This window comes from Macaca fascicularis, chromosome 14 (assembly GCF_037993035.2).
Source record: "Macaca fascicularis isolate 582-1 chromosome 14, T2T-MFA8v1.1".
Classification (NCBI taxonomy): Eukaryota; Metazoa; Chordata; class Mammalia; order Primates; family Cercopithecidae; genus Macaca; species Macaca fascicularis.
In genome coordinates, this window is record NC_088388.1 from 117,439,388 (window position 1) to 117,463,081 (window position 23,694).

Sequence of the window (23,694 nt, forward strand, 5' to 3'; positions counted from 1 at the left end):
GGGACTCTAGGATCATGCCACCATGCCTGGCTTAATTCCAGAATGTTTTAATTATTTCAGAAATAAATCTCACACTAATTAGCTCTCAGTCCCTATTCCTACCATTCCTGAGCCCCTGGAAACCACTAAGCTAGTTTCTGTCTCTGTGGGTTTTCTTCTGTTCTGGATCTTCCATATTAATTGAATCATATATGAGTGCCCCATTGTATCTGTCTTTTTTCACATAATATTTTCAAGGTTCATCCATATTGTAGCATGTCAGTACCTTATTCTATTTTGTGATTAAATAATATTCCATTCCATATATATGCCACATCTATTGATGAATGGATTTGTTTGGATTGTCTCCACTTTCTGGCTGCTATGAATAAAGTTGCTATGAACATTAGGGTACACATTTTTGTGTTGACATATATTCAGTTCTCCTGGGTATGTACCTATGAGTAGAATTGCTCAGTCATATGGCAATTTTGTTTAACTTTTTGAGGAACTGCCAAACTCTTTTCCAACGTGGCTGCACTATTTCACATTCATCCTCACCAACAATTATTATGATAGCCATCCTAGTGGGTGTGAAGTGGTATCTCACCATGGGTCTGATTTCCATTTCCCTAAGGATATTCAACATTTCTTAATGTGCATATTAGCCATTTACATATCTTCTTTGGACACATATCTATTCAGATCTTTTGCTCATTTTAATTTTTTGTTTTCTACTCTCTCCATTTTGCAGATGAAGCCCATTTTTAGACAGGAATACTGTATTTGTCTTCTTATTGCTGAGTTATAAGAGTTCTTAGGCTGGGCGCGGGGGCTCACGCCTGTAATCCCAGCACTTTGGGAGGCTGAGGCGGGTGGATCACTTGGGGTCAGGAGCTCGAGACCAGCCTGGCCGACATGGCAAAACCCCTTCTCCACTAAAACTACAAAAAACAGCCGAACGTAGTGGCCCGTGCCTGTAATTCCAGCTACTCGGGAGGCTGAGGCAGAAGAACCCCTTGAACGTGGGAAGCGGAGGTTGCAGTGAGCCGACATCGCCCTATTGCGACAGAGTGGGCGACAGAGTGAGACTCCATCTCAAAAAAAAAAAAAAATTTTTTATTTATATATATTCCGGATACTAGTCCTTTATGCACACGGGTTATCTTGTATATTTATTAAATAATAGTGGCTGTGCCAGCGGCTTAATAAACTGTAAGATGTGACGCAAAATAAATGAAGGCGATGACAGTGAAAGGGCAGAGATATAAGGTTCCACAGTCGGGGGGTGAACGCTCCCTACACCTCCTGGGCACAGTCTTAACCCGAGCAGGGTACCCTCAATTTCCCCAGCCCGCAGGCCCCGCCCCGCCCCGCCCTTTGACCTCCGCCGCTTCCGGTTGAAGACGTGGCTCGGGGCCGCCATCTTGGCAAGAGGCGAAGCGGCAGCGGCTCCTGTCAAGCGGGCAGCAGATCCAGAGCGGCCCGTGCTCCCCTTCCCCAGACCCTCCCCCTATCCCCAGTGGAGCCGGAGAGCGGGCGCGCCCCACCACCGCCCTCACCATGGTAAGATCCGAGCCAGGACCCGAACTCCTGGGGTCCGAACCTCACAGTCTCTCCCTGTCGGCGGGCCTGGGGCCGGGGCCGGAGGAGCCCCGCCCTGAGGGTCTAGGGCCGGGTGCTTTGCTCGGGGCTCTGGGAGCAATGTGGCCTCCTGTGCCCGGTCTCCTGGAGATCCGACGGAGCTGACTTCAGTCCATCTGTCGTCGTGCCCGCTTCCCCACCACCCCCCAACCAGCTGGACTCCCTCGTCTGCTGGGACCTGCCCCTGAGACGGCCCTGCGTTTTTGCCTGCGAAAACTTCGTGGTGGTGGTGCGGGTCCCAGGCTGCGGACCTCGGAACTGATGCTGTCCTGCCGGTTCCCTGGCGCTTAGGCTCAGCAAGCTGGGCCTGTCTCCGGAGGTTCTGGTCCTTCTTGTTAACCAGCTTGTCTCCCACCCCCGGTATTTGCTAGGCCGTTGATAACTCGAAATGCAAATCCACTGGTGTCCAGAAATTTTTCTTTTGTTTGTTCAGAAGGGAGAAATGGAGACACAGAGCGGAAAGGAGTAACTTCTAACATTAATTTATAGGACCCAAGTGTCCCTGAAACCTTCCACTACTTCCGTAGAACTCACTTGTGTCCATTTGTTAGTGTGACTCAGGGTACATACACTGTGTAGACCACTGGGAAAATGTGAGCAAGTTCCAGAGAACACAGGGTTTGCCTTCAAGCAACTTATTGTTCAGATGAAGTAAAATGTGTATGTGGCATGTCGTAGTCAGATGTCTCACAGGAGGAGGAGTAAGAGGGGTGAGTTATCCTCTGAGACCAGTTACTTGCCTTCACATGCGTTATGTTTGTATACTCATCTGTTACAAGGATGAGAAAGGTTAATGTGGTTGAGGATGGAGGAAATTAGAACTGCTGACATCACTCAATCTTCCTTTATCGCTGTGATTTGTAGATATTCATAAAGTAGTAGACATTCTTTGGTTTCAAAAAAGCTAGTAGTTTATTTTTCAGTGCACCTTATGTCCTTTAATCTTTTGAAGGATATTCTATTCTGTTCTTTTTTATTTTTTTGTCAATAGATAACTTGATTTAAAACATCGTCCAGTGTACCTGAGAGATGACAGAATGTAATTTGGTGCCAATCCTAATCAGTTCTATTGACAACCCTGTAGATAAGAACTTGGATAATGGGGGGAACTCATGCTTGAGCTTTAAGCCACTGAACAGCTTTTCTCAGCCTCAGGTATATAAATTGCATCAAACAGGTTTGCCTCCTAAAATTTTTGTGTTGGACGTAAAATTTACAGAAACTTGTATTTTCAGTTTCTCCAGGAGGTCCTGTATTTGGTTAGTGATTTTGAAACTCAGTTCCTGTTTACACCCTGGAATTAATAGTGCATTTTAGAGCATATTTTTATTTTTATTTTTTTTTTATTTTTTATTTATTTATTTTTTTTTTGAGGCGGAGTCTCGCTCTGTCGCCCGGGCTGGAGTGCAGTGGCCGGATCTCAGCTCACTGCAAGCTCCGCCTCCCGGGTTTACGCCATTCTCCTGCCTCAGCCTACCAAGTAACTGGGACTACAGGCGCCCGCCATCTCGCCCGGCTAGTTTTTTGTATTTTTTAGTAGAGACGGGGTTTCACCGTGTTCGCCAGGATGGTCTCGATCTCCTGACCTCGTGATCCACCCGTCTCGGCCTCCCAAAGTGCTGGGATTACAGGCTTGAGCCACCGCGCCCGGCCGCATATTTTTATTTTAATGGTAAAGTTAAGGTCTTGTATTATGTAAACCAGATATAGATAATCTTTATAAAAATCTTATTTGTTAAAAGGTTATTGGAATTTAGTATTTTTAATTCATTGATAACTGAGGGATGGTAAAGCCCTACATGATATATATAAAATATAACTTTTGCATGCTATTTTGACATGTGTACGTATACATAGAGTTGTGTCACATATTTCTGAATTATTTGGGACTTAGCATGATCCAGATACCCACAGATTTGTGTACTCTGGAGAATAATTTATCTCAGTACATTCTGCTCTGTAGAGTCTTAAGACATTGGTGTTATTTCTGTGTAATGTTTTTGGGTCCTGCTCCTTTACAAACATATCCCTGGACAGTAGAAATGTCCAGATAGGGTGAAATATTGATCTGAAAGTTGTATCAAAACTTCTAGCAATTTATTTTAGCTCAACATTTCATTATGAAATTTTCAAACATCTGGAAAAGTTGAAAGGACTTTGTAGTGAATACCCATGTAACCACCAGCTAGATTCTGTAACTAACATTTCACTATATTTCATCATGCATCTAACCATCCATCCATCCCTCTCTCCATTAAAAAAATATACATTTCAAAGTAAGTTGCAGATATCAGTACATAAACATTGATTTTTTAAAAATAAATTCCTTTTGGCTTTAGTTATTGAAGTGCACAATGTCCTAGACTGCAAAGTTCCAATAGATAAATAAGTGAACAAATGCAAAAACAAATGCCTTCTCATGACTTCATCATAAAGTAAAGTACAAAGAAAGGCATCTTTTGATTTACTTATATTTTTAAGAGACAGGGTCTCACTATGTTGCCCAGGCTGGAGGGCAGTGGCTATTCACAGGCACTATCACAGTGCACTGTGGCCTGAAACTCCTAGCCTCAAGCGATCCTCCCACCTCCATCTCCCGAGTAGCTGGGACTGTAGACATGCGGGCCTTGATTTGATCTTTTTCTTGTATTCTGCAAATTAATGAGAACATGTTCTGACCTTTTTTCTTGTTTGTTTGGTTTTCGAGACTGAGTCTCACTCTGTCTCCAGGCTGGAGTGCAGCGGCACAATCTCAGCTCACTGCAACCTCCACCTCCCGCATTCAAGCTATCCTCCTGCCTCAGCCTCCTGAGTAGCTGCGACTACAGTCGCATGCCGCCATGCCCAGCTAATTTTTTGTATTTTTAGTAGAGACAGGGTTTCACCATGTTGGCCAGGATGGTCTCTATCTCTTGATCTTGTAATCTGCCCTCGGCCTCCCAAGGTGTTGGGATTACAGGCGTAAACCACCGCGCCCAGCCCCTTTTTTTCATATATGATACAGCAGCAGCACAGCTATTGTATTCTTTTTTTTTTTTTTTTGAGACGGAATCTTACTCTGTCACCAGGGCTGGAGTGCAGTGGCGCGATCTTGGCTCCCTTCAATCTCTGCCCCCCAGGTTCAAGCTATTCTGCCTCAGCCTCCCAAGTAGCTGAGATTGCAGGTATGTGCCACCATCTCCAGCTAATTTTTCTATTTTTAGTAGAAATGTGGTTTCACCATGTTGGCCAGGCTGGTCTTGAACTTCTGACCTCAAGTGATCCTCCCACCTCAGCCTCCCAAAGTGTTGGAATTACAGATTGAGCCACCATGCCCAGCACTGTATTCTTTATGTATCTTTTTAATTGTGTTTTGAGAGGACAGCAGAGAATGAAAATGATTCTCTTGAGTTTCCATTGATTTGCCATCTATTTATGTCTTCATATAGAAGTTCACTGCAGAAACTGATAATGGGGGTGTGTGTGTGTGTGTGTTTTAATTCTCTACAAGCTTTTGTTTTAGAATAGAAATGTGATGGATTTAAAACCCTCACTGAGTGAATTACTTTTCAAGTTTTAGGTTTTGTATGTGGTCTACATTTTATTGTAATCTTCTTTCTGATTTTATCTATAATAGCTTCACGTAAATAGGAAAGACAGAACAGTCCTCCCTGACAATTATAGAAACTAGCCTTAGTATGGCCATGAATCGTGTGTGTGTGTGTGTGTGTGTGTGTGTGTGTGTGTGTGTGTGTGTGTGTATAAAATATTGCAGTGAATTACAAAGGAGAAGGTGACTATAATTCTGAAAGTAAGGAATCCTGAAGCATTTAGAGGTTCAAGAAAGAACTTGACTTTTTTTGAGAGAGAGTTGTGCATATTTATGCTGAATTATTATACCACCTGTTATTCTTGTACCTCTCTTGCACACACAATTTGTTATGGTTAGACAGTTTGCCGTCTTGCAGCCTAATACTAACATAAAATATTGTTCCAAAGTGGTTAGAACTGGAGCAGTGGGTATAAAATGGAAGTTTGTACGTTTTCTGTCACTGTGTTTTTTTTTTTTTTCTGTTACTGTAGTTTTCAAATGCTTAGACTTATAGAACTTTAAAGACACAGCACTTTGGATTTCATATAAACTAACGTCCTACTTTAGGGATATTTCAATAATCAATTAAGTGACTTATCCAAGGTCACATGATTAGTGGCAAAGGCAGAACAGAAACCTAATTCTCCAGGTTTCTTTTTTTTTTTTTTTTTTTTTGAGACGGAGTCTCGCTCTGTCGCCCAGGCTGGAGTGCAGTGGCCGGATCTCAGCTCACTGCAAGCTCCGCCTCCCGGGTTCACGCCATTCTCCTGCCTCAGCCTCCCGAGTAGCTGGGACTACAGGCGCCCGCCACCTCGCCCGGCTAGTTTTTTGTATTTTTTAGTAGAGACGGGGTTTCACCGTATCAGCCAGGATGGTCTCGATCTCCTGACCTCGTGATCCGCCCGTCTCGGCCTCCCAAAGTGCTGGGATTACAGGCTTGAGCCACCGCGCCCGGCCTTCTCCAGGTTTCTTAACTTGAGGCACTTAACAATTCATGTAGTTAAGTCTGTGTAGCAGAGAGTTGTTATTTAGTCCAAAGATAGTGTACTCAAACCATGTAAGAGTTATTAAAAGTTGTTTGGCAAAGCTTAATTTAATGGGGGAATATTTTTTTTTTAAGCAGTCCTGGAGAGATCATCTAACTTATGGGCCCTCAGTTTTCACATCTATAAGACAATCAAGCGCTCTTGCAAGTTCCTTTTAGATCTGGAATGTTTTTTTCCAAAAATGTTAAAAAAACAAAAACTTTGTAATCATGTTTATTAATTCTTCCTCAGAGAAAATCAGATCAAATTTCAATAGGGAAAATTGTTAACTTACCTTTTAGTATATGCTATATTTTAATAATTGTTAAACCAGTAAACATTGATATGAAGAGGTTTATTATTTCAAGAACTTTAAGAAGACAAATGTTAATTTAGGATAGGATAAATTTATCATGTTTAGAGGTGACCATACGTTCTAGCCGTGTTAGTAGCTGTAACAGAGAGACCTATGTCAACTGCCTAGAACCTGTGATTTGTGGTGTCCTGGATGTTTTGATATTTATGCTATACTTAGTATGGGGAACTTTGGTCCTACTTTGGAAGCCTTGTTTTGCTTGTATCTGGATAATGGAATGACTCAAAGAGAGACATATGATTTTACCCTACTGCTTTCTTCATCTTGACATACGAAATTCTGGAATTCTGACCAGGTGTGGTGGTTCATGCCTGTAATCCCAGCACTTTGAGAGGCTGAGGCAGGTGGATCACTTGAGGTTGGGAGTTTGAGACCAGCCTGGGCAACATGGCAAAACCCTGTCTCTACAGAAAAATATAAAAAGTAGCCAGGTGTGGTGGCATGTGCCTGTAGTCCCAGATACCTGGGAGGCTGAAGTGGGAGAATCACCTGAGCCCAGAATGTTGAGGCTGCACTGAGCTGAGATCACACCACTGCACTACAGCTTGGGCAGTAGAGCAAGACTCTGTCTCAAAACAATCCTGGAGGCCGGGCGCGGTGGCTCACGCCTGTAATCCCAGCACTTTGGGAGGCCAAGACGGGCGGATCATGAGGTCAGGAGATCAAGACCATCCTGGCTAACACGGCGAAACCCCATCTCTACTAAAAAAATACAAAAAACTAGCCGGGCGAGGTGGCGGGCACCTGTAGTCCCAGCTACTCGGGAGGCTGAGACAGGAGAATGGCATGAACCCGGGAGGCGGAGCTTGCAGTGAGCTGAGATCAAACCCACTGCACTCCAGCCTGGGTGACAGAGTGAGACTCCGTCTCAAAAAAAAAAAACAAAAAAAACAAAAAACAATCCTGGAATTCATTAAAGCATGATTTAAATGCTGTTTCCTTTTTTTTTTTGGAGGCAGAGTCTCACTTTGTAGCCCAGGCTGGAGTAAAGTGGTGTGATCTCGGCTTACTGCAACTTCCGCCTCCCAGGTTCAAGCAATCCTCCCACCTCACTCTCCCCAATAGCTGGGACTACAGGCGTGCACCACCACACTCGGCTAATTTTTTATATTTTTTGGTAGAGACAGGGTTTTACCTTTTTGACCAGGCTGGTCTCGAACTCCTGACCTCGGGTAATCCGCCCACCCTGGCTCCCAAAGTGCAGAGATTAAGGCATGAGCCACCGCTCCCTGTCTAAATGCTGTTTCTTCTATCAAGTCATCCCTGACCTTACCAGCTGGAAGTAATCTCTTCCTCTAAATTTCTACGCACTTTTATCAGTGACTCTCTTATGTTACTTAACACATTCTGCCATACATTACAGGGACTTGCATTTGTGTCTTATCCCTATTAAGCTTCTTGTAGGCAGAATGCTAGTCTGTGTCATCTTAATTCTCAGAAAGCATGTTGTATGCATAGTAGGTGTTCAATAAATAATTACTTAGTTATTCTTATAACATCACAAAAATGGAGATTACCAGTACCTATAATTAGTTTTTGAACGTGCTCAACAGTAAAGTGGATGGGCCGGGTGCAGTGGCTCACTCCTGTAATCCCAACACTTTGGAGGCCAAGGCGCACAGATGACTTGAGGCCAGGAGTTGGAGACCAGCCTGGCCAACATGACAAAACCCTGTCTCTATTAAAAATAGAAGGCCGGGCGCGGTGGCTCAAGCCTGTAATCCCAGCACTTTGGGAGGCCGAGACGGGCGGATCACGAGGTCAGGAGATCGAGACCATCCTGGCTAACACAGTGAAACCCCGTCTCTACTAAAAAATACAAAAAACTAGCCGGGCGAGGTGGCGGGCGCCTGTAGTCCCAGCTACTCGGGAGGCTGAGGCAGGAGAATGGCGTGAACCCGGGAGACGGAGCTTGCAGTGAGCCGAGATCCGGCCACTGCACTCCAGCCTGGGTGACAGAGCGAGACTCTGTCTCCAGAAAAAAAAATAAATAAATAAATAAAAATAGAAAAATTAGCCAGGCTTGGTGGTGCTGGCCTGCACCTGTAGTCCCAGCTGCTCGGGAGGCTGAGGCATGAGAATTTCTTGAACCCAGGAGGCAGAGCTTGCAGTGAGCTGAGATGGTACCACTACACTCCAGCCTGGACTACAGAGTGAGACACTCTCTCAAAAAATAAAGAAAGTGGATAGTAACATACACCTTTTTGTTCCTTTTTCCCTTTCAAGTTGCCTTTGATGTTTTTACCTAAATTTTACCTGTATGGTATAGAGGTGTTTTTAACTCTAGTTGGAAACCTAAGAACTACCCTTGAGCCTGTAAACATTGTTTCTAACAGTTTTATTATTAGATATGGGATTTCTATTAAATGCAGCATGTTTATATAGGTCTGAAGTTTTGGTCTGAGCTGTCCTTTCTTTAGATGTGCATTTGATTTGTCTTATTCCTTAAGAACCTCATAAAATTCTAACATAGAGGACCATAACTTCCTAGAGCTGTGATTCTCAAACTTTTAAGGATAGGAGGCCCTACAGGGATTACATTTACAATATGCTCCCGTTTATTAATAATATCTCTCATTGCATGAGGGGATTTTCTGTGGGCCATTGAGAATAACTTCTCTGGAGGATCAATGCATTCCCTGAAACTATATGTAAAATTTTGGGGGGAGAATCAATATTCATTATTTGAATATCAAAATATTGACAAAGACAAAAATCCATTGCCTTGGCCAGATGCTATGGCTCACACTTGTAATCCCAGCACTTTGGAAGGCTGAGGTGTGCAGATCACTTTAGCCCAGGAGTTTGAGAGCAGCCTGGACAACATGGCGAAACCCCGTCTCTACTTTTTTTTTTTTAAATAAAAAAAGAAAATCCATCACCTTGAAGTGACATAATTTTTTTTCATGAGATGCATGTTTGTTATTACTAATGGTGCTGTTTTACATCATGAATATATGTGCTACAAGTTGTATAGCACTTTTGAAGTACAGTTTCATTATAGTCATTTGGCCCTCATAATAGCTTATAAGGTCATTAGATAATGCTGCATTTTATAGGAAAAGAAACGAGGTTAAGAGAGGTTGAGTAACTGAAGGTCAGACAGATGGTAAATAGAAGAACAAAACTAGAATATAGATTTTCTCACTCCCAGTCATTTAGTTTTTCTGATATATCAGCTTGGTTCTTTGCAAATTTGGGACACTAATTCTAACTCAGTCTTTGGGAAGAGGAGAAACCAATGTGATATGATCCCAAATATAAGGGAATTCCCCACTTTTCTGATGAGACTATTAAGAAGAAAAGCTTTTTGCCAATTATATAAACTTTGAAGAATGTAACAAAAATAGTCCGGGCGCGGTGGCTCACACCTGTAATCTCAGCACTTTCGGAGGCTGAGCTGGTTGGATCCCCTGAGGTCGGGCATTCGAGACCAGCTTGGCCAACCAATATGGTGAAACCCCATCTCTACTAGAAATACAAAAAAAATTAGCTGGGCGTGGTGGTGGTGCCTGTAATGCCAGCTACTCGGGAGGCTGAGGCAGGAGAATCGCTTGAACCTAGGAGGCGGAAGTTGCAGTGAGCCAAGATCTTGCCATTGTACTCCAGCCTGGGCAATAAGAGCAAAACTCTGTCTTTTAAAAAAGAAAAAAAACGAAAAATAAAACCAAAAAACTCCTCTCTTCGGTCCGTGCCTCCAAGATGACAAAGAAAAGAAGGAACAACGGTCATGCCAAAACGGGCCGCGGCCACATGCGGCCTATTCGCTGCACTAACTGTGCTCGATGTGTGCCCAAGGACAAGGCCATTAAGAAATTCGTCATTCAGGCCGGGCGCGGTGGCTCAAGCCTGTAATCCCAGCACTTTGGGAGGCCGAGACGGGCGGATCACGAGGTCAGGAGTTCGAGACCATCCTGGCTAACACGGTGAAACCCCGTCTCTACTAAAAAATACAAAAAACTAGCCGGGCGAGGTGGTGGGTGCCTGTAGTCCCGGCTACTCGGGAGGCTGAGGCAGGAGAATGGCGTAAAAACCCTGGAGGCGGAGCTTGCAGTGAGCTGAGATCCGGCCACTGCACTCCACCCTGGGCGACATAGCGAGACTCTGTCTCAAAAAAAAAAAAAAAAAAAAAAAGAAAGAAATTCGTCATTCAAAACATAGTCCCACAGCAGCAGTCAGGGACATTTCTGAAGCAAGCATCTTCGATGCCTATGTGCTTCCCAAGCTGTATGTGAAGCTACATTACTGTGTGAGTTGTGCAGTTCACAGCAAAGTAGTCAGGAATCAATCTCGTGAAGCCCGCAAGAACCAAACACCCCCTCCCCAATTTAGACCTACAGATTGCTGCCCCACGTCCCCCACCAAAGCCCATGTAGGGAGCTGAGTCCTTAAAGACTGAAGACAGACTATTCTCTGGAGAAAAATAAAATGGAAATTGTTCTTTAAAAAAATATCAAAAATAGTCCAATATGTTCTTAAAATAGTTAATAATTTACATATATGTTTTAAATTACATAAATCTTAATTTAGAAATAATTTTTTCCATTTTTATATTCATAAAGCAATTTTGTCTAGATTCTTTATGAACATCATATCACTTGGGCCACTTTTTGAATCATCAGTTTGCTATTTAGCAGTTTTGAATCCATGTGTGATATATTGGCAGTTTGGGAAATTTTATCCCAAGTCATAAAAACCCATTTATATAATATTAGGACAGTTACTTTTAAAAGGAATATTTATAACTGATATTCAACACATGAAATTGTGAGTTCTGGCTAGGCGTGGTGACTCATACTTGTAATTCCAGCACTTCGGGAGGCCAGGGTGGGCTGATCACTTGAGTCCAGGAGTTCAAGACCAGCCTGGGCAACATGGTGAAACCCCACCTCTACTGAAAATACAAAAATTTGCCAAGCGTAGTGGCACCTGCCCATGGTCCCAGCTCCTTTCAAGGGGCTGAGGCAGGAGGATTGTTCAAGCCCAGAAGTTGAGGCTACGTGAGCCACGATCGCACCATTGCAGTCCAGCCTGTGTGACAAAGTGAGACCCTGTCTCCAAAAAAAAAAAAGAAATTGTGAATTCTGATCCTCAGGATAATTACTAAATCCAGTGACCTTTCGTTGCTACCACATGCAAAACTAGCATAGTTTGAAGATAAGGTGTATCCCAGACAACTCTTTTAGTTCAATATAGTCATTGAGGGAGCACCTTTAATATGACAGACTGTGGAAGGATTCAAAACTACATAACTCTTTTTAAAAAATATATAAGTATTCCTTCCATAAAAATATATTACTATGATAGCATATTTTCACACCTAAAAATTAGCATTAATTTTTTAGTATTATCAATTATTCAATCACTGTTCAAATTTGATTTGTACATTGTGATGGACTGACATGTCTAAGTCTCTTTTAATGTGTGTTTGTATTTTTAGTAGGGATGGGGTTTCTCCATGTTGGTCAGGCTGGTCTCGAACTCCCGGCCACCGGTGATCCACCCGCCTCTGCCTCCCAAAGTGCTGGGATTATAGGTGTGAGCCACTGTGCGTGGCCCAAGACTACTTTTTCAAAACTGTTTAGGGCCTATGCCCTAAAAAGGGCATAAGCACGTTGGCTTATGCCTGTAATCCCAGCACTTTGGGAGGCCGAGGCGGGTGGATCACTTTGACCTTAGGTGATCGAACTTAGGAGTACTAAGTTCTAAAAATACAAAATTAACTGGGTATGGTGGCATGCACCTGTAATCCCAGCTACTTGGGAGGCTGAGGCAGGAGAATTCCTTGAATCTGGGAGGTGGAGGTTGCCGTGAGCTACGATCACGCCATTGCACTCCAGCCTGGGCAAAAAGAGTGAAACTCCATCTTAAAAGGAAGTTAAAATAAGAAAAAAAAATTAACTGGGCGTAGTGGCAGGCGCCTGTAGTTCCAGCTATTCGGGACCACTTGCTGTTGAGAAATAAGCATGATGGTGATTGTCTCCCACATACCCTAATTACCTATTTTTAGTGGATAAGGATGTTATGTTCTCCTATAATATAAAACTATTGATGTATTGAAACTATAAGAATATTAGGCCGGGCACAGTGGCTCAAGCCCGTAATCCCAGCACTTTGGGAGGCTGAGACAAGCAGATCATGAGGTCAGGAGATTGAGACCATCCTGGCTAACACGGTGAAACCCCGTCTCTACTAAAAAATACAAAAAAAACAACTAGCTGGGCGAGGTAGCGGGTGCCTGTAGTCCCAGCTACTCGGGAGGCAGAGTCAGGAGAATGGCGTAAACCCGGGAGGCGGAGCTTGCAGTGAGCTGAGATCTGGCCACTGCATTCCGGCCTGGGCGACAGAGCGAGACTCCGTCTCAAAAAAAAAAAAAAGAAAGAAACTATAAGAATATTTATTTAAATTGGCTAACTTGTTGTTCTTCAAGCTACTCACCTGTAGAGCTTTCTATAAAGCTGAGAAGCCTGACCAGTAGGATTTTGATATTTCAGAGGTTATATCCTAGCATTGAGGCTTCCTAAATGTTTTAATAGTGTTTGTTACTTGTGCTTGTGAATGAGCTCTTGGGTTCCTGCACTGAGGGGACTGGACTTAATTTTCTTACTCCCCTGCTCATGGCATTTGAGGTCTCCGCTGCTTCCTTTGGTACTTTATTTGTTTTGTTTAGTGAAATGCCAGATGCTAAAATAGGGGCTATTAGGTCTTGATCATTGCCTAATATCAAAACCTATGTGAAACATTGAGCCATTTAGATTTTTATTTTGCAGATTGTTTGGATATCTGGGAGTAAGACAGTGTGAATGGGAAAGTTAGTCAAGGAGCAGAAGATAAATTTAGACTCAGTAGCTTGGGTTCATATTCTAGGTAAAAATAATAAATGTAAGGGGCTTCTTATGTCTTTAATATTTTTAATCTGCCTGATCACACTTCAGCATGGGCTTGGAAATATCTTGCTCTTTTTAGAAAAAGTTTTAAGCTGTTCTTTGTGGGTTTGCCAAAGCAGAGAGCAACCCAGTTCTGAGTCACAGGAGACTCATTAATATATGTATGGTCTTGGAAAAAGGTCATTTCATTACACAGTTTTTCTATAGGTATGTTATTGAAAAACAGGAATAATAGCGTTAGTTTCCTCTACCTTAGCTTTGTCTTATAAATTACGTATTACAATGAAAAGAACAATGGAGTAAAAGTTTGAAACTCAGCATTCTTTTTTTTTTTTTTTTTTTTAAAGACAGAGTATTGCTCTGTTGCCCAGGCTGGAGGGCAGTGGCTCGATCTCTGCCTCCCGGGTTCAAGTAATTCTCGTGCCTCAGCCTCCTGAGTAGCTAGGATTACAGGTGCATGCTACCATGCCTGGCTCATTTTTGTATTTTTAGTAGAGATGGGGTTTTGCCATGTTGGCCAGGCTGGTCTCGAACTCCTGACCTCAAGTAATCCATCCACCTTGGCCTCCCAAAGTGCTGGGTTTACAGGTGTGAGCCACTGTGCCCGTGAAAGTCAGTATTCTATTGCTCGTCATGTCAGCTGGTCGTGGTAGCTCACGCCTATAATCTCAGCACTTTGGGAGGCCAAGGCAGGAGGATTGCTTGAATCTAGGAGTTCAAGACCACCCTGGGAAACATAGTGGTCTCTACTAAACTTTTTTAGTAGACACTGTCTCTACTAAAAGCTTTTTAAAAATTAACGAGGCTTGGTGGCACGCACTTGTAGTCCTAGCTACTCAGGAGTTCTTGAGCCCAGTAGTTTGAGATTGCAGTGAGCTGTGATCTTGCCATTGCACTCCGGCATGGGTGACAGAGTGAGACTCTGTCTTAAAAATAATACTACTACTAGTTCTGTCACTAAATAAATATGTCATTTTATGGAACATTTCCTGGGATGTTGAGAAAACAGATGTGAAGAAATAATAGTACTTATTTATGCATATGTTCCTGGCAGGTGCTCTTGGCAGCAGCGGTCTGCACAAAAGCAGGAAAGGCTATTGTCTCTCGACAGTTTGTGGAAATGACCCGAACTCGGATTGAGGGCTTATTAGCAGCTTTTCCAAAGCTCATGAACACTGGAAAACAACATACGTTTGTTGAAACAGAGAGTGTAAGATATGTCTACCAGCCTATGGAGAAACTCTATATGGTACTGATCACTACCAAAAACAGCAACATTTTAGAAGATTTGGAGACCCTAAGGCTCTTCTCAAGAGTGGTAAGAGTACTGCTATAATACTGGGTTCCACTTTTTTTTTTACATTTTGTGCGAAACTAGTTTTTCCTCCAAAGCAGCTGATGCTCACCAGTTTGCAGGCTCCTGCTCCCCACCCCAGCGACTTACTGCTGCAGCTCCTTGTTTATTCAGCAGACATTTATTGGGTGTCCTCTTAGAATATAGGTGTCCCAAAAGAATACGGGAACTACTCTTTCATTTCCCAGTTCTTAAGCAGTTGTTCTAATCTGCCGTTCTAGTTCTGATACTTGTTTGGTTGTGCTTTTTAGATAATGTTTTTTAGGTAAGACTTACTGATCCAAACACACACACACACACACACACACACACACACACACTTCTCTTTAAGACTTTATGCCAAAGTCTTGCTTAAAATGAAGACTAAGGCCGGGCACGGTGGCTCACGCCTGTAATCCCAGCACTTTGGGAGGCCAAGGCAGGCGGATCACAAGGTCAGGAGATCGAGACCCTCCTGTCTAATACGGTGAAACCCCGTCTCTACTAAAAAATACAAAAAAAATTAGCCAGGCATGGTGGCAGGCACGTGTAGTCCCAGCTACTCGGGAGGCTGAGGCAAGAGAATGGTATGAACCCAGGGAACGGAGGTTGCAGTGAGCCAAGATCATACCACTGCACTCCAGCCTGGGCAACAGAGCAAAACTCTGTCTCAAAAAAAAAAAAGACTAAGGCCAGGTGCGGTAGCATGTGCCTGTAGTCCAAGCTACTCAAGAGGCTGAGGCAGAAGGATTGCTTGAGGCCAGGAGTTCAAGTGAATAGGCATTATACTTCAGTGTGGGCAACACAGCAAGACCCCAATTCCTTTTTTTTTTTTTTTTTTTTTTTTTTTTTTTTTTTTTTGAGACAGAGTCTTGCTCTGTCGCCCAGGCTGGGGTGCAGTGGCCGGATCTCAGCTCACTGCAAGCTCCGCCTCCCGGGTTTAGACCATTCTCCTGCCTCAGCCTCCCGAGTAGCTGGGACTACAGGCGCCCGCCACCTCGCCCGGCTAGTTTTTTGTATTTTTTTTTTTAGTAGAGACGGGGTTTCACCGTGTTAGCCAGGATGGTCTCAATCTCCTGACCTCGTGATCCGCCCGTCTCGGCCTCCCAAAGTGCTGGGATTACAGGCTTGAGCTACCGCGCCCGGCCTCCTTTTTTTTTTTTTGAGACAGAATCTCGCTTTTGCCCAGGCTGGAGTGCAGTGGCACAATCTCGGCTCACTGCAACCTCCGCCTCCCAGGTTCAAGCAATTCTCTGGCCTCAGCCTCCTGAGTAGGTGAAATTACGGATGTGCACCACCATGCCTGTCTAATTTTTGTATTTTTAGTAGAGACAGGGTTTCACCATGTTGGCCAGGCTAGTGTTGAACTCCTGACCTTGGGTGATCTGCCTTTCTTGGCCTCCCAAAGTGCTGGGATTACAGGCATGAGCCACTGCACCCGGCTGTAAGAATCAGGGTCTTGGGCGCAGTGGCTCACGCCTATAATTCCAGCACTTTGGGAGGCCGAGATGGGTGGATCACCTGAGGTCAGAAGTTTGAGACCAGCCTGACCAACATGGTGAAACCTCGTCTCTACTAAAAATACAAAAAAATTAGCTGGGTGTGGTGGTGGGCACCTGAAATCCTACTACTCAGCAAAAAATACAAAAAAATTAGCTGGGTGTGGTGGTGGGCACCTGAAATCCTATTACTCAGCAGACTGAGGCACAAGAATTGCTTGAACCTGGGAGGCGGGGGTTGCAGTGAGCCAAGATCGTGCCACTGCACTCCAGCCTGGGCAACAGAGTGAGACTTTGTCTTAAAAAAAAAAAAAATCAAGGTCTTAGGCTGGGTCCAGTGGCTCACACCTGTAATCCCAGCACTTTGGGAGGCCAAGGCAAGCAGATCACCTGAGGTCAGGAGTTCAACACTAGCCGAGCCAACATGGTGAAACCCTGTCTCTACTAAAAATACAAAGATTAGCTGGGCGTAGTGGCGTACACTTGTAGTCCCAGCTACTCCGGAGGCTGAGGCAGGAGAATGGCTTGAACCTGGGAGATGGAGGTTGCAGTGAGCCGAGATGGTGCCACTGCACTCCAGCCTGGGCAGCAGAGTGAGGCTCCATCTCAAAAAATAAAATAAAGACTAGAAGTAAGGCTGGGCGCGGTGGCTCAAGCCTGTAATCCCAGCACTTTGGGAGGCCGAGGCGGGCGGATCACAAGGTCAGGAGATCGAGACCACAGTGAAACCCTGTCTCTACTAAAAATACAAAAAATTAGCCGGGCGCGGTGGCGGGCGCCTGTAGTCCCAGCTACTCAGGAGGCTGAGGCAGGAGAATGGCGGGAACCCGGGAGGCGGAGCTTGCAGTGAGCCGAGATCGCGCCACTGCACTCCAGCCTGGGCAACAGCGTGAGACTCCGTCTCAAAAAAAAAAAAAAAAAAAAGACTAGAAGTAGCTAAGGGATTTGGGTTATTGAAATTTATGTAATTTAAAGGATAAGACTTGGAAATATAGCTGCTGATAAATTCTAAATCTTTCTTTTTTATTGGTGTCCACGATTAGATCCCTGAATATTGCCGAGCCTTAGAAGAGAATGAAATATCTGAGCACTGTTTTGATTTGATTTTTGCTTTTGATGAAATTGTTGCCCTGGGATACCGGGAGAATGTTAACTTGGCACAGATCAGAACCTTCACAGAAATGGATTCTCATGAGGAGAAGGTGTTTAGAGCCGTCAGAGAGGTAAATAGGATCTTCTGTGGGACTATCTGTTTGTGTATCTTCCTCTTAGGCTTCACTAATCTGATTTTCCAATTTTTACTTGCTCATGTATAGACTGTATTCAAAGCTACATCCAGGCTGGGCACAGTGGCTCATGCCTATAATCCCAGCACTTTGGGAGGCAGAGGTGGAAGGATCACTTGAGTCCAGGAGTTCAAGACCAGCCTGGACAGCATAGTGAGACCCTGTCTCTAGAAAAAAAAAAAAAATTAGTCAGGCATAGTAGCACTTGCCTGTGGGTCCCAGCTACTTGGGAGACTGACATGGGAGCATCACTTGAGGCCAGGAAGTTGAGGCTGCAGTGAGCCGTGATCGTGCCACTTGCACTCCAGCCTCGGTCACAGAGTGAGACCCGGTCTCAAAAAAAAAAAAAAAAAACCAGTTACATTCATGTATGTCTTTTTCTGTAGACTCAAGAACGTGAAGCTAAGGCTGAGATGCGTCGTAAAGCAAAGGAATTACAACAGGCCCGAAGAGATGCAGAGAGACAGGGCAAAAAAGCACCAGGATTTGGCGGATTTGGCAGCTCTGCAGTATCTGGAGGCAGCACAGCTGCCATGATCACAGAAACCATCATTGAAAGTGATAAACCAAAAGTGGCACCTGCACCAGCCAGGTATAATCCATTGTACTTTAGAATGCCAGATGACGGGTGTATATGTGTCTATCTTTGAAGTGATAATCTGATTTCTTGGAAAGCTGTAAATAATGAAGGACTTGATGAAGTAAGATATGATGTTAAATTTGGCCACATAAAATGTGAGGATAAAGAAGAAATCTGAATGTGATGTTTTTCCTTTTGTATAAAAGAGAGTTATAAATTATGTCATGACCTCAATTTCCTATGAGAGTTGCCTTATTGTGGGAGAGAAAGGGATATTTAATGCTTTATGGAATGTAGATTTTTAATCTTGATGTTCACAGATTGATTTTAGGGGTAATCTGTGAATTACGTGAAATTATATGCAAAATTTTGTGCACAGGTATGTTTCTCTGGATGGAAGATACAAAGTTTTCATCAGATCATGTGTGCTTGTAAAAATATACCTTTGGGTAATGAATTTCAAATTTTTCCACTTAGGCCTTCAGGCCCCAGCAAGGCTTTGAAACTTGGAGCCAAAGGAAAGGAAGTAGATAACTTTGTGGACAAATTGAAATCTGAAGGTGAAACCATCATGTCCTCCAGTATGGGCAAGCGTACTTCTGAAGCTACCAAAGTGCATGCTCCACCTATTAATATGGAAAGGTAAGTAGGAACTTTGAGTAAGAATTCAAGCTTTGAATACAGTCCACATAATTTTTAAAAAATCTTATTTCAGTGTGCTATGAATTCTTTTTCTGTCTTGTAATCTTTCCTGATTTAAAAGATTTATTCAGAGCATATTCTGTGTATTAACATAAGGTCGTTTTTGGTTTTGTTTTGTTTTATTTTTTTGAGACAGAATCTTACTATGTTGTCTAGGCTGGCCTCCAACTCCTGAGCTCAGTTAATCTTCCTGCCTCAGCTTCCCAAGTAACTGGGATACAGGCATGCGTTGCTGCACCTGATCTTTTTTTTTCCTTAAACCCTGATTGGTGGACCCTCAGCCACCTATTTTCTATGAAGTTTAGAACTTTCCTTTTACAGCTAAATTAAAGTTACTCATAGTCACACCTAGTGTGTAGCTTATCTCTTAGAATGGACCTGAATTAGGGGACTAGAGCTATAGTGACCCCAGACTGTATTTTGGCATGACTTTTTGTAATTAAAAACTCTTAAGTAGAGCTAATCTTTAATCCAAAACTTGTAGATATCTTTAATAGCAAATTAATATATTTTGCATTTTTATTTTATTTATTTATTTTTTTGAGATGGAGTTTCACTCTGTCACCCAGGCTGGAGTGCAGTGGTGCAATCTCGGCTTGCTGCAAGCTCTGCCTCCCAGGCTCAAGTGATTCTCCCACCTCAGCCTCCCAAGTAGCTGGGACTGCAGGCATGCACCACCATGCTGGGCTAATTTTTGTATTTTGGTAGAGATGGGGTTTCGCCTTGTTGCCCAGGCTGGTCTTGAACTCCTGGACTCAAGCAATCTGCCTGCCTCGGCCTCACAAAGTGCTGGGATTACAGGCCTGAGCCACCATGCCCAGCCATCTTTTGCAGTTCAAATATTTGAAGCTGGTATGGAATATTTTGATTCATCTCTATCTCAGGACTGTGGTACTGGCTGGTGACATTTTTAAGTGGTAGTTATCAAGTTCACATATTCATGACTCAGATTTCTCGTCTTGAAGTCAGACCTTCTACTGTTGCTGATGGTTTTGAGGTCAAGTGAAAGATAATACCAGGAGGATACCTCTATCAGGTGTGCATAAAAGAGGAGTATTTACTCTTTTTCTTTCTTGCCTTTTTTTTTTTTTGGAGACAGAGTCTTTCTCTGTCTCTCAGACTGAAGTGCAATGGCACGATCTTGACTTACTGCAACCTCTACCTCCTGGGGTCAAGCAATTCTCCTGCCTCAGCCTCCCAAGTGGCTGGGATTACAGGGGCACACCATCACGCCTGGCTGATTTTCTTATTTTTAGTAGAGATGGGGTTTTGCCGTGTTGGCTAGGCTGGTCTCGAACTCCTGACCTCAAGTGATCCGCCTGCCTCCACCTCCCAAAAGTGCTCGGATTATAGGCATGAGCCACCACGCTCAGCCAAGTATTTACTCTTTATATGCCCTGTTCTGTATGAAATGAACAGGGTTACACTGGGATAAATTTCTTGATTCACTAAAGCCGCTGTGCTCTTCCTAGTGGTTGCTTTGAGTGAGACAGGCTTCACACTTTTAAAAAGATGTTCCTGAGTGCAGTGGCCCACACCTGTAATCCTAGCACTTTGGGAGGCTGAGGTGGGCAGATTGCCTGAGCCCAGGAGTTCATGAGACTGCCCTGGGCATCATGGTGAAAACCCGTCTCCACTAAAATACAAAAAATTAACCCCTTCTCCATGAAAATACCAAAAATTAGGTGGGTGTGGTGGCGCATGCCTGTAGTCCCAGCTACTCAGGAGGCTGAGGCAAGAGAATTGCTTGAACCTGGGAAGCAGAGGTTGCAGTGAGCCAAGTGACTGCACTCCAGCCTGGGTGACAGAGTGAGACTCTGTCTCCAAAAAAAAAAAAAAAAGATGTTGGAGATCATCACATATTACAGAGAATTTGAGACACTCTTTTTTCTAAATGATAAAATGCCTCTTGAGCACAGAGCAAACTTTTTTGAAGGTAAAATGGTGCCATGCATTGTCTTAAGATACACTCCTTTATGATCGTGACTCTGATGCCTTTGTTTCTAGGAAGACCTAAGAGGTTGGAACAGGGAACAGGGTAGGATAACAAAATATTCTTTGTAGCCTCTGTAGTTCATCCAACCAAACATATTTCTATTACTGAATATGAATAGATTGTACTTAGTAATTGCCTGTAACAGCAGCACTTTTTAATCTTTTTAAAATTGGATTGTACTTTAATATAGTATAAAATTCAAAAGTTGTTAACGGTCAGAAGTCTTTCTCTCACACAGCCATGCCAGTTTCTCATTTTGGAGACAACTAGTGTTAACAGAGTTTTTTTTGTATCCTTCTGAGGGGGATGGTCTATGATATATAGATTAATAAAAAACGTGTATACAGTGTGTCTATTTTTCCCCCTTTTATGCAAAGCAGTAAAACTAGACACATCTTCCAATTGCATTTTTCACTTAATTATTTTGGAGATAAGAATTTCTTTATTTGAAACTAGGGTAAATGCAATACCTTACCTAGACTGGATCCTCTACTACTGTAGTGTAGAAAAAACAACTCAAACTGTTTCTTTTTTTCTATTTTCTCATTCAACAGCAACAATCAACACAGAAGACTTCTGTTATCCAGTGTGTTTAGGTTTTTCTGCACACATCAAGCAGTCACACCCAGCTGGTGTCCTCCCATTCAGTTCAATTCTGATGCTATCTACCTGGGAATAGCCTCAGATTCTACAGGTTGAGAGTTCAGTCCCCCAAGACTGATTCTTCCTTCCCACCAGTCATAAGTCCAGGCTTTCAGAACTTCTTACTGACCTCAAGTTTGGCCTCCCACGACCCCGTCTTTGGGTTCAATTAATTTGCTAGAGCACCCCACAGAACTCAGGGAAACTTACTTGACATTTATCAATTTGTTACAGAGGATATTTTAAAGGACACAAATAAGCAGCCAGATGAAGAGATATACATAGGGCAAGGTCTGGGAGGGTCTTGGGTACAGGAGCTTCTGTCCCCAGGGAGCAGGGGTACGCCACTCTCTTGGAAAATGGATGAGACCTTGTTCATCTTCCTGTAAGCCTCCATGTGTTCAGCCGTCCAGAAGCTTCCCAGACCCTGTCCTCTTGAGCCTTTTATGGAGACTTCATTGGATAGGCATGATTGACAGGTGTGCAGAAATGTGATTGGACAAAGGGTATGACCTAATACTGATAGGCTGAGTGGGGAAACCCAGCAAGGCCTGTCCAGATTCTTAGCCTCTCTGTGCAACATTAATCTTCCTCCAGGATATGGTGCAGGACCCTTTTTGGAGATTAGAGTCCTGCCTTGGGCGGGTGAAAGGAGGGCAGGAGAAGGTCAAAGAGAGATTCTGTTTTCTGAGGGCTGCTCCTGAGGCCTAAAGTGCCCCAACATTATGTATAATAAGGGTTATGGGAGTTATGAGCCACGAACCATGGATGAAAACCAGTACATATGGCCGGGCGCGGTGGCTCACGCCTGTAATCCCAGCACTTTGGGAGGCCGAGGCGGGCGGATCACAAGGTCAGGAGATCGAGACCACGGTGAAACCCCGTCTCTACTAAAAATACAGAAAATTAGCCGGGCGCGGTTGTGGGCGCCTGTAGTCCCAGCTACTCGGGAGGCTGAGGCAGGAGAATGGCGTGAACCCGGGAGGCGGAGCTTGCAGTGAGCCGAGATCGCGCCACTGCACTCCAGCCTGGGCGACAGAGCGAGACTCCGTCTCAAAAAAAAAAAAAAAAAAAAAAAAAAAAAGAAAACCAGTACATATGTATATCATAATATCACAACTACTATTAAAAATATTATTAGGTCGGCCGGGCGCGGTGGCTCAAGCCTGTAATCCCAGCACTTTGGGAGGCCGAGACGGGCGGATCACAAGGTCAGGAGATCGAGACCATCCTGGCTAACATGGTGAAACCCCGTCTCTACTAAAAATACAAAAAAACTAGCCGGGCGAGGTGGCGGGCGCCTGTAGTCCCAGCTACTCGGGAGGCTGAGGCAGGAGAATGGCGTAAACCCGGGAGGCGGAGCTTGCAGTGAGCTGAGATCCGGCCACTGCACTCCAGCCTGGGCGACAGAGCGAGACTCCGTCTCAAAAAAAAAAAAAAAAAAAAAAAAAAATATTATTAGGTCAACTGATGAAATTGACATATGATTGATAGATTGGATACAATTATTATATCAGTGTTAGCCGGGCATGATGGCATATGGCTATAGTCCTTGCTACTCAGGAGGCTGAGATAGGAGGATTGCTTGAGACCAGGAGTTCAAGGTTATAGTGAACTGTGATTGTGCCTCTGAATAGCCACTGCACTCCAGCCTGGGCAACATAGCAAGATCTATCTCTTAAACAACAACAGGCTGGGGGCGGTGGCTCACATCTGTAATCCCAGCACTTTGGGAGGCCCAGGCGGGCAGATCACCTGAGGTCAGGAGTTCAAGACCAGCCTGGCCAATATGGTAAAACCCTGACTCTACTAAAAATACAAAATTGAACCGGGTGTGGTGGCAGGCGCCTGAAATCCCAGCTATGCAGGAGACTGAGACAGGAGAATCACTTGAACCCGGGAGGCAGAGGTTGCAGTGAGCCGAGATTGCACCATTGCACTCCAGCCGTGCAACAAGAGTGAAACTCCATCTCAAAACAACAACAAAAAGCTAAAAAAAAAGTATCAGTGTAAATTTGTGTAGTTAATAATGGTACTGTGATTGATTATGTAACAGAATATCCCTAATCTTATAAAAATAAGCACTGAAGTATTTAGGGGCAAAGTGCTGTGATGTATATAATCTGCTTCTTAATGGTTCAGGGGAAAAAAATCAAATGTATAACATACATATA

The 23,694-nt window shown here is 43.8% G+C and overlaps 1 protein-coding gene across 2 annotated transcripts in view; it reads left to right on the top strand.

Moving 5' to 3' along the window:
* Positions 1-1,384: 1,384 nt before the first annotated feature.
* Positions 1,385-23,694, top strand: part of ARCN1 (archain 1) — a 36,489-nt gene continuing 14,179 nt past the window's right edge. The window contains exons 1-6 of one of the 2 annotated variants that reach the window (XM_065529076.1): positions 1,385-1,545; positions 4,692-4,787; positions 14,537-14,800; positions 17,358-17,537; positions 17,987-18,192; positions 18,658-18,822. In XM_065529076.1, the coding sequence (XP_065385148.1) occupies positions 14,603-14,800; positions 17,358-17,537; positions 17,987-18,192; positions 18,658-18,822 (749 nt within the window). In that variant the 5' untranslated portion in view covers positions 1,385-1,545; positions 4,692-4,787; positions 14,537-14,602. The remainder of the gene's footprint in view (positions 1,546-4,691; positions 4,788-14,536; positions 14,801-17,357; positions 17,538-17,986; positions 18,193-18,657; positions 18,823-23,694) is intronic. The other variant, XM_005579824.4, reaches the window with a different exon arrangement.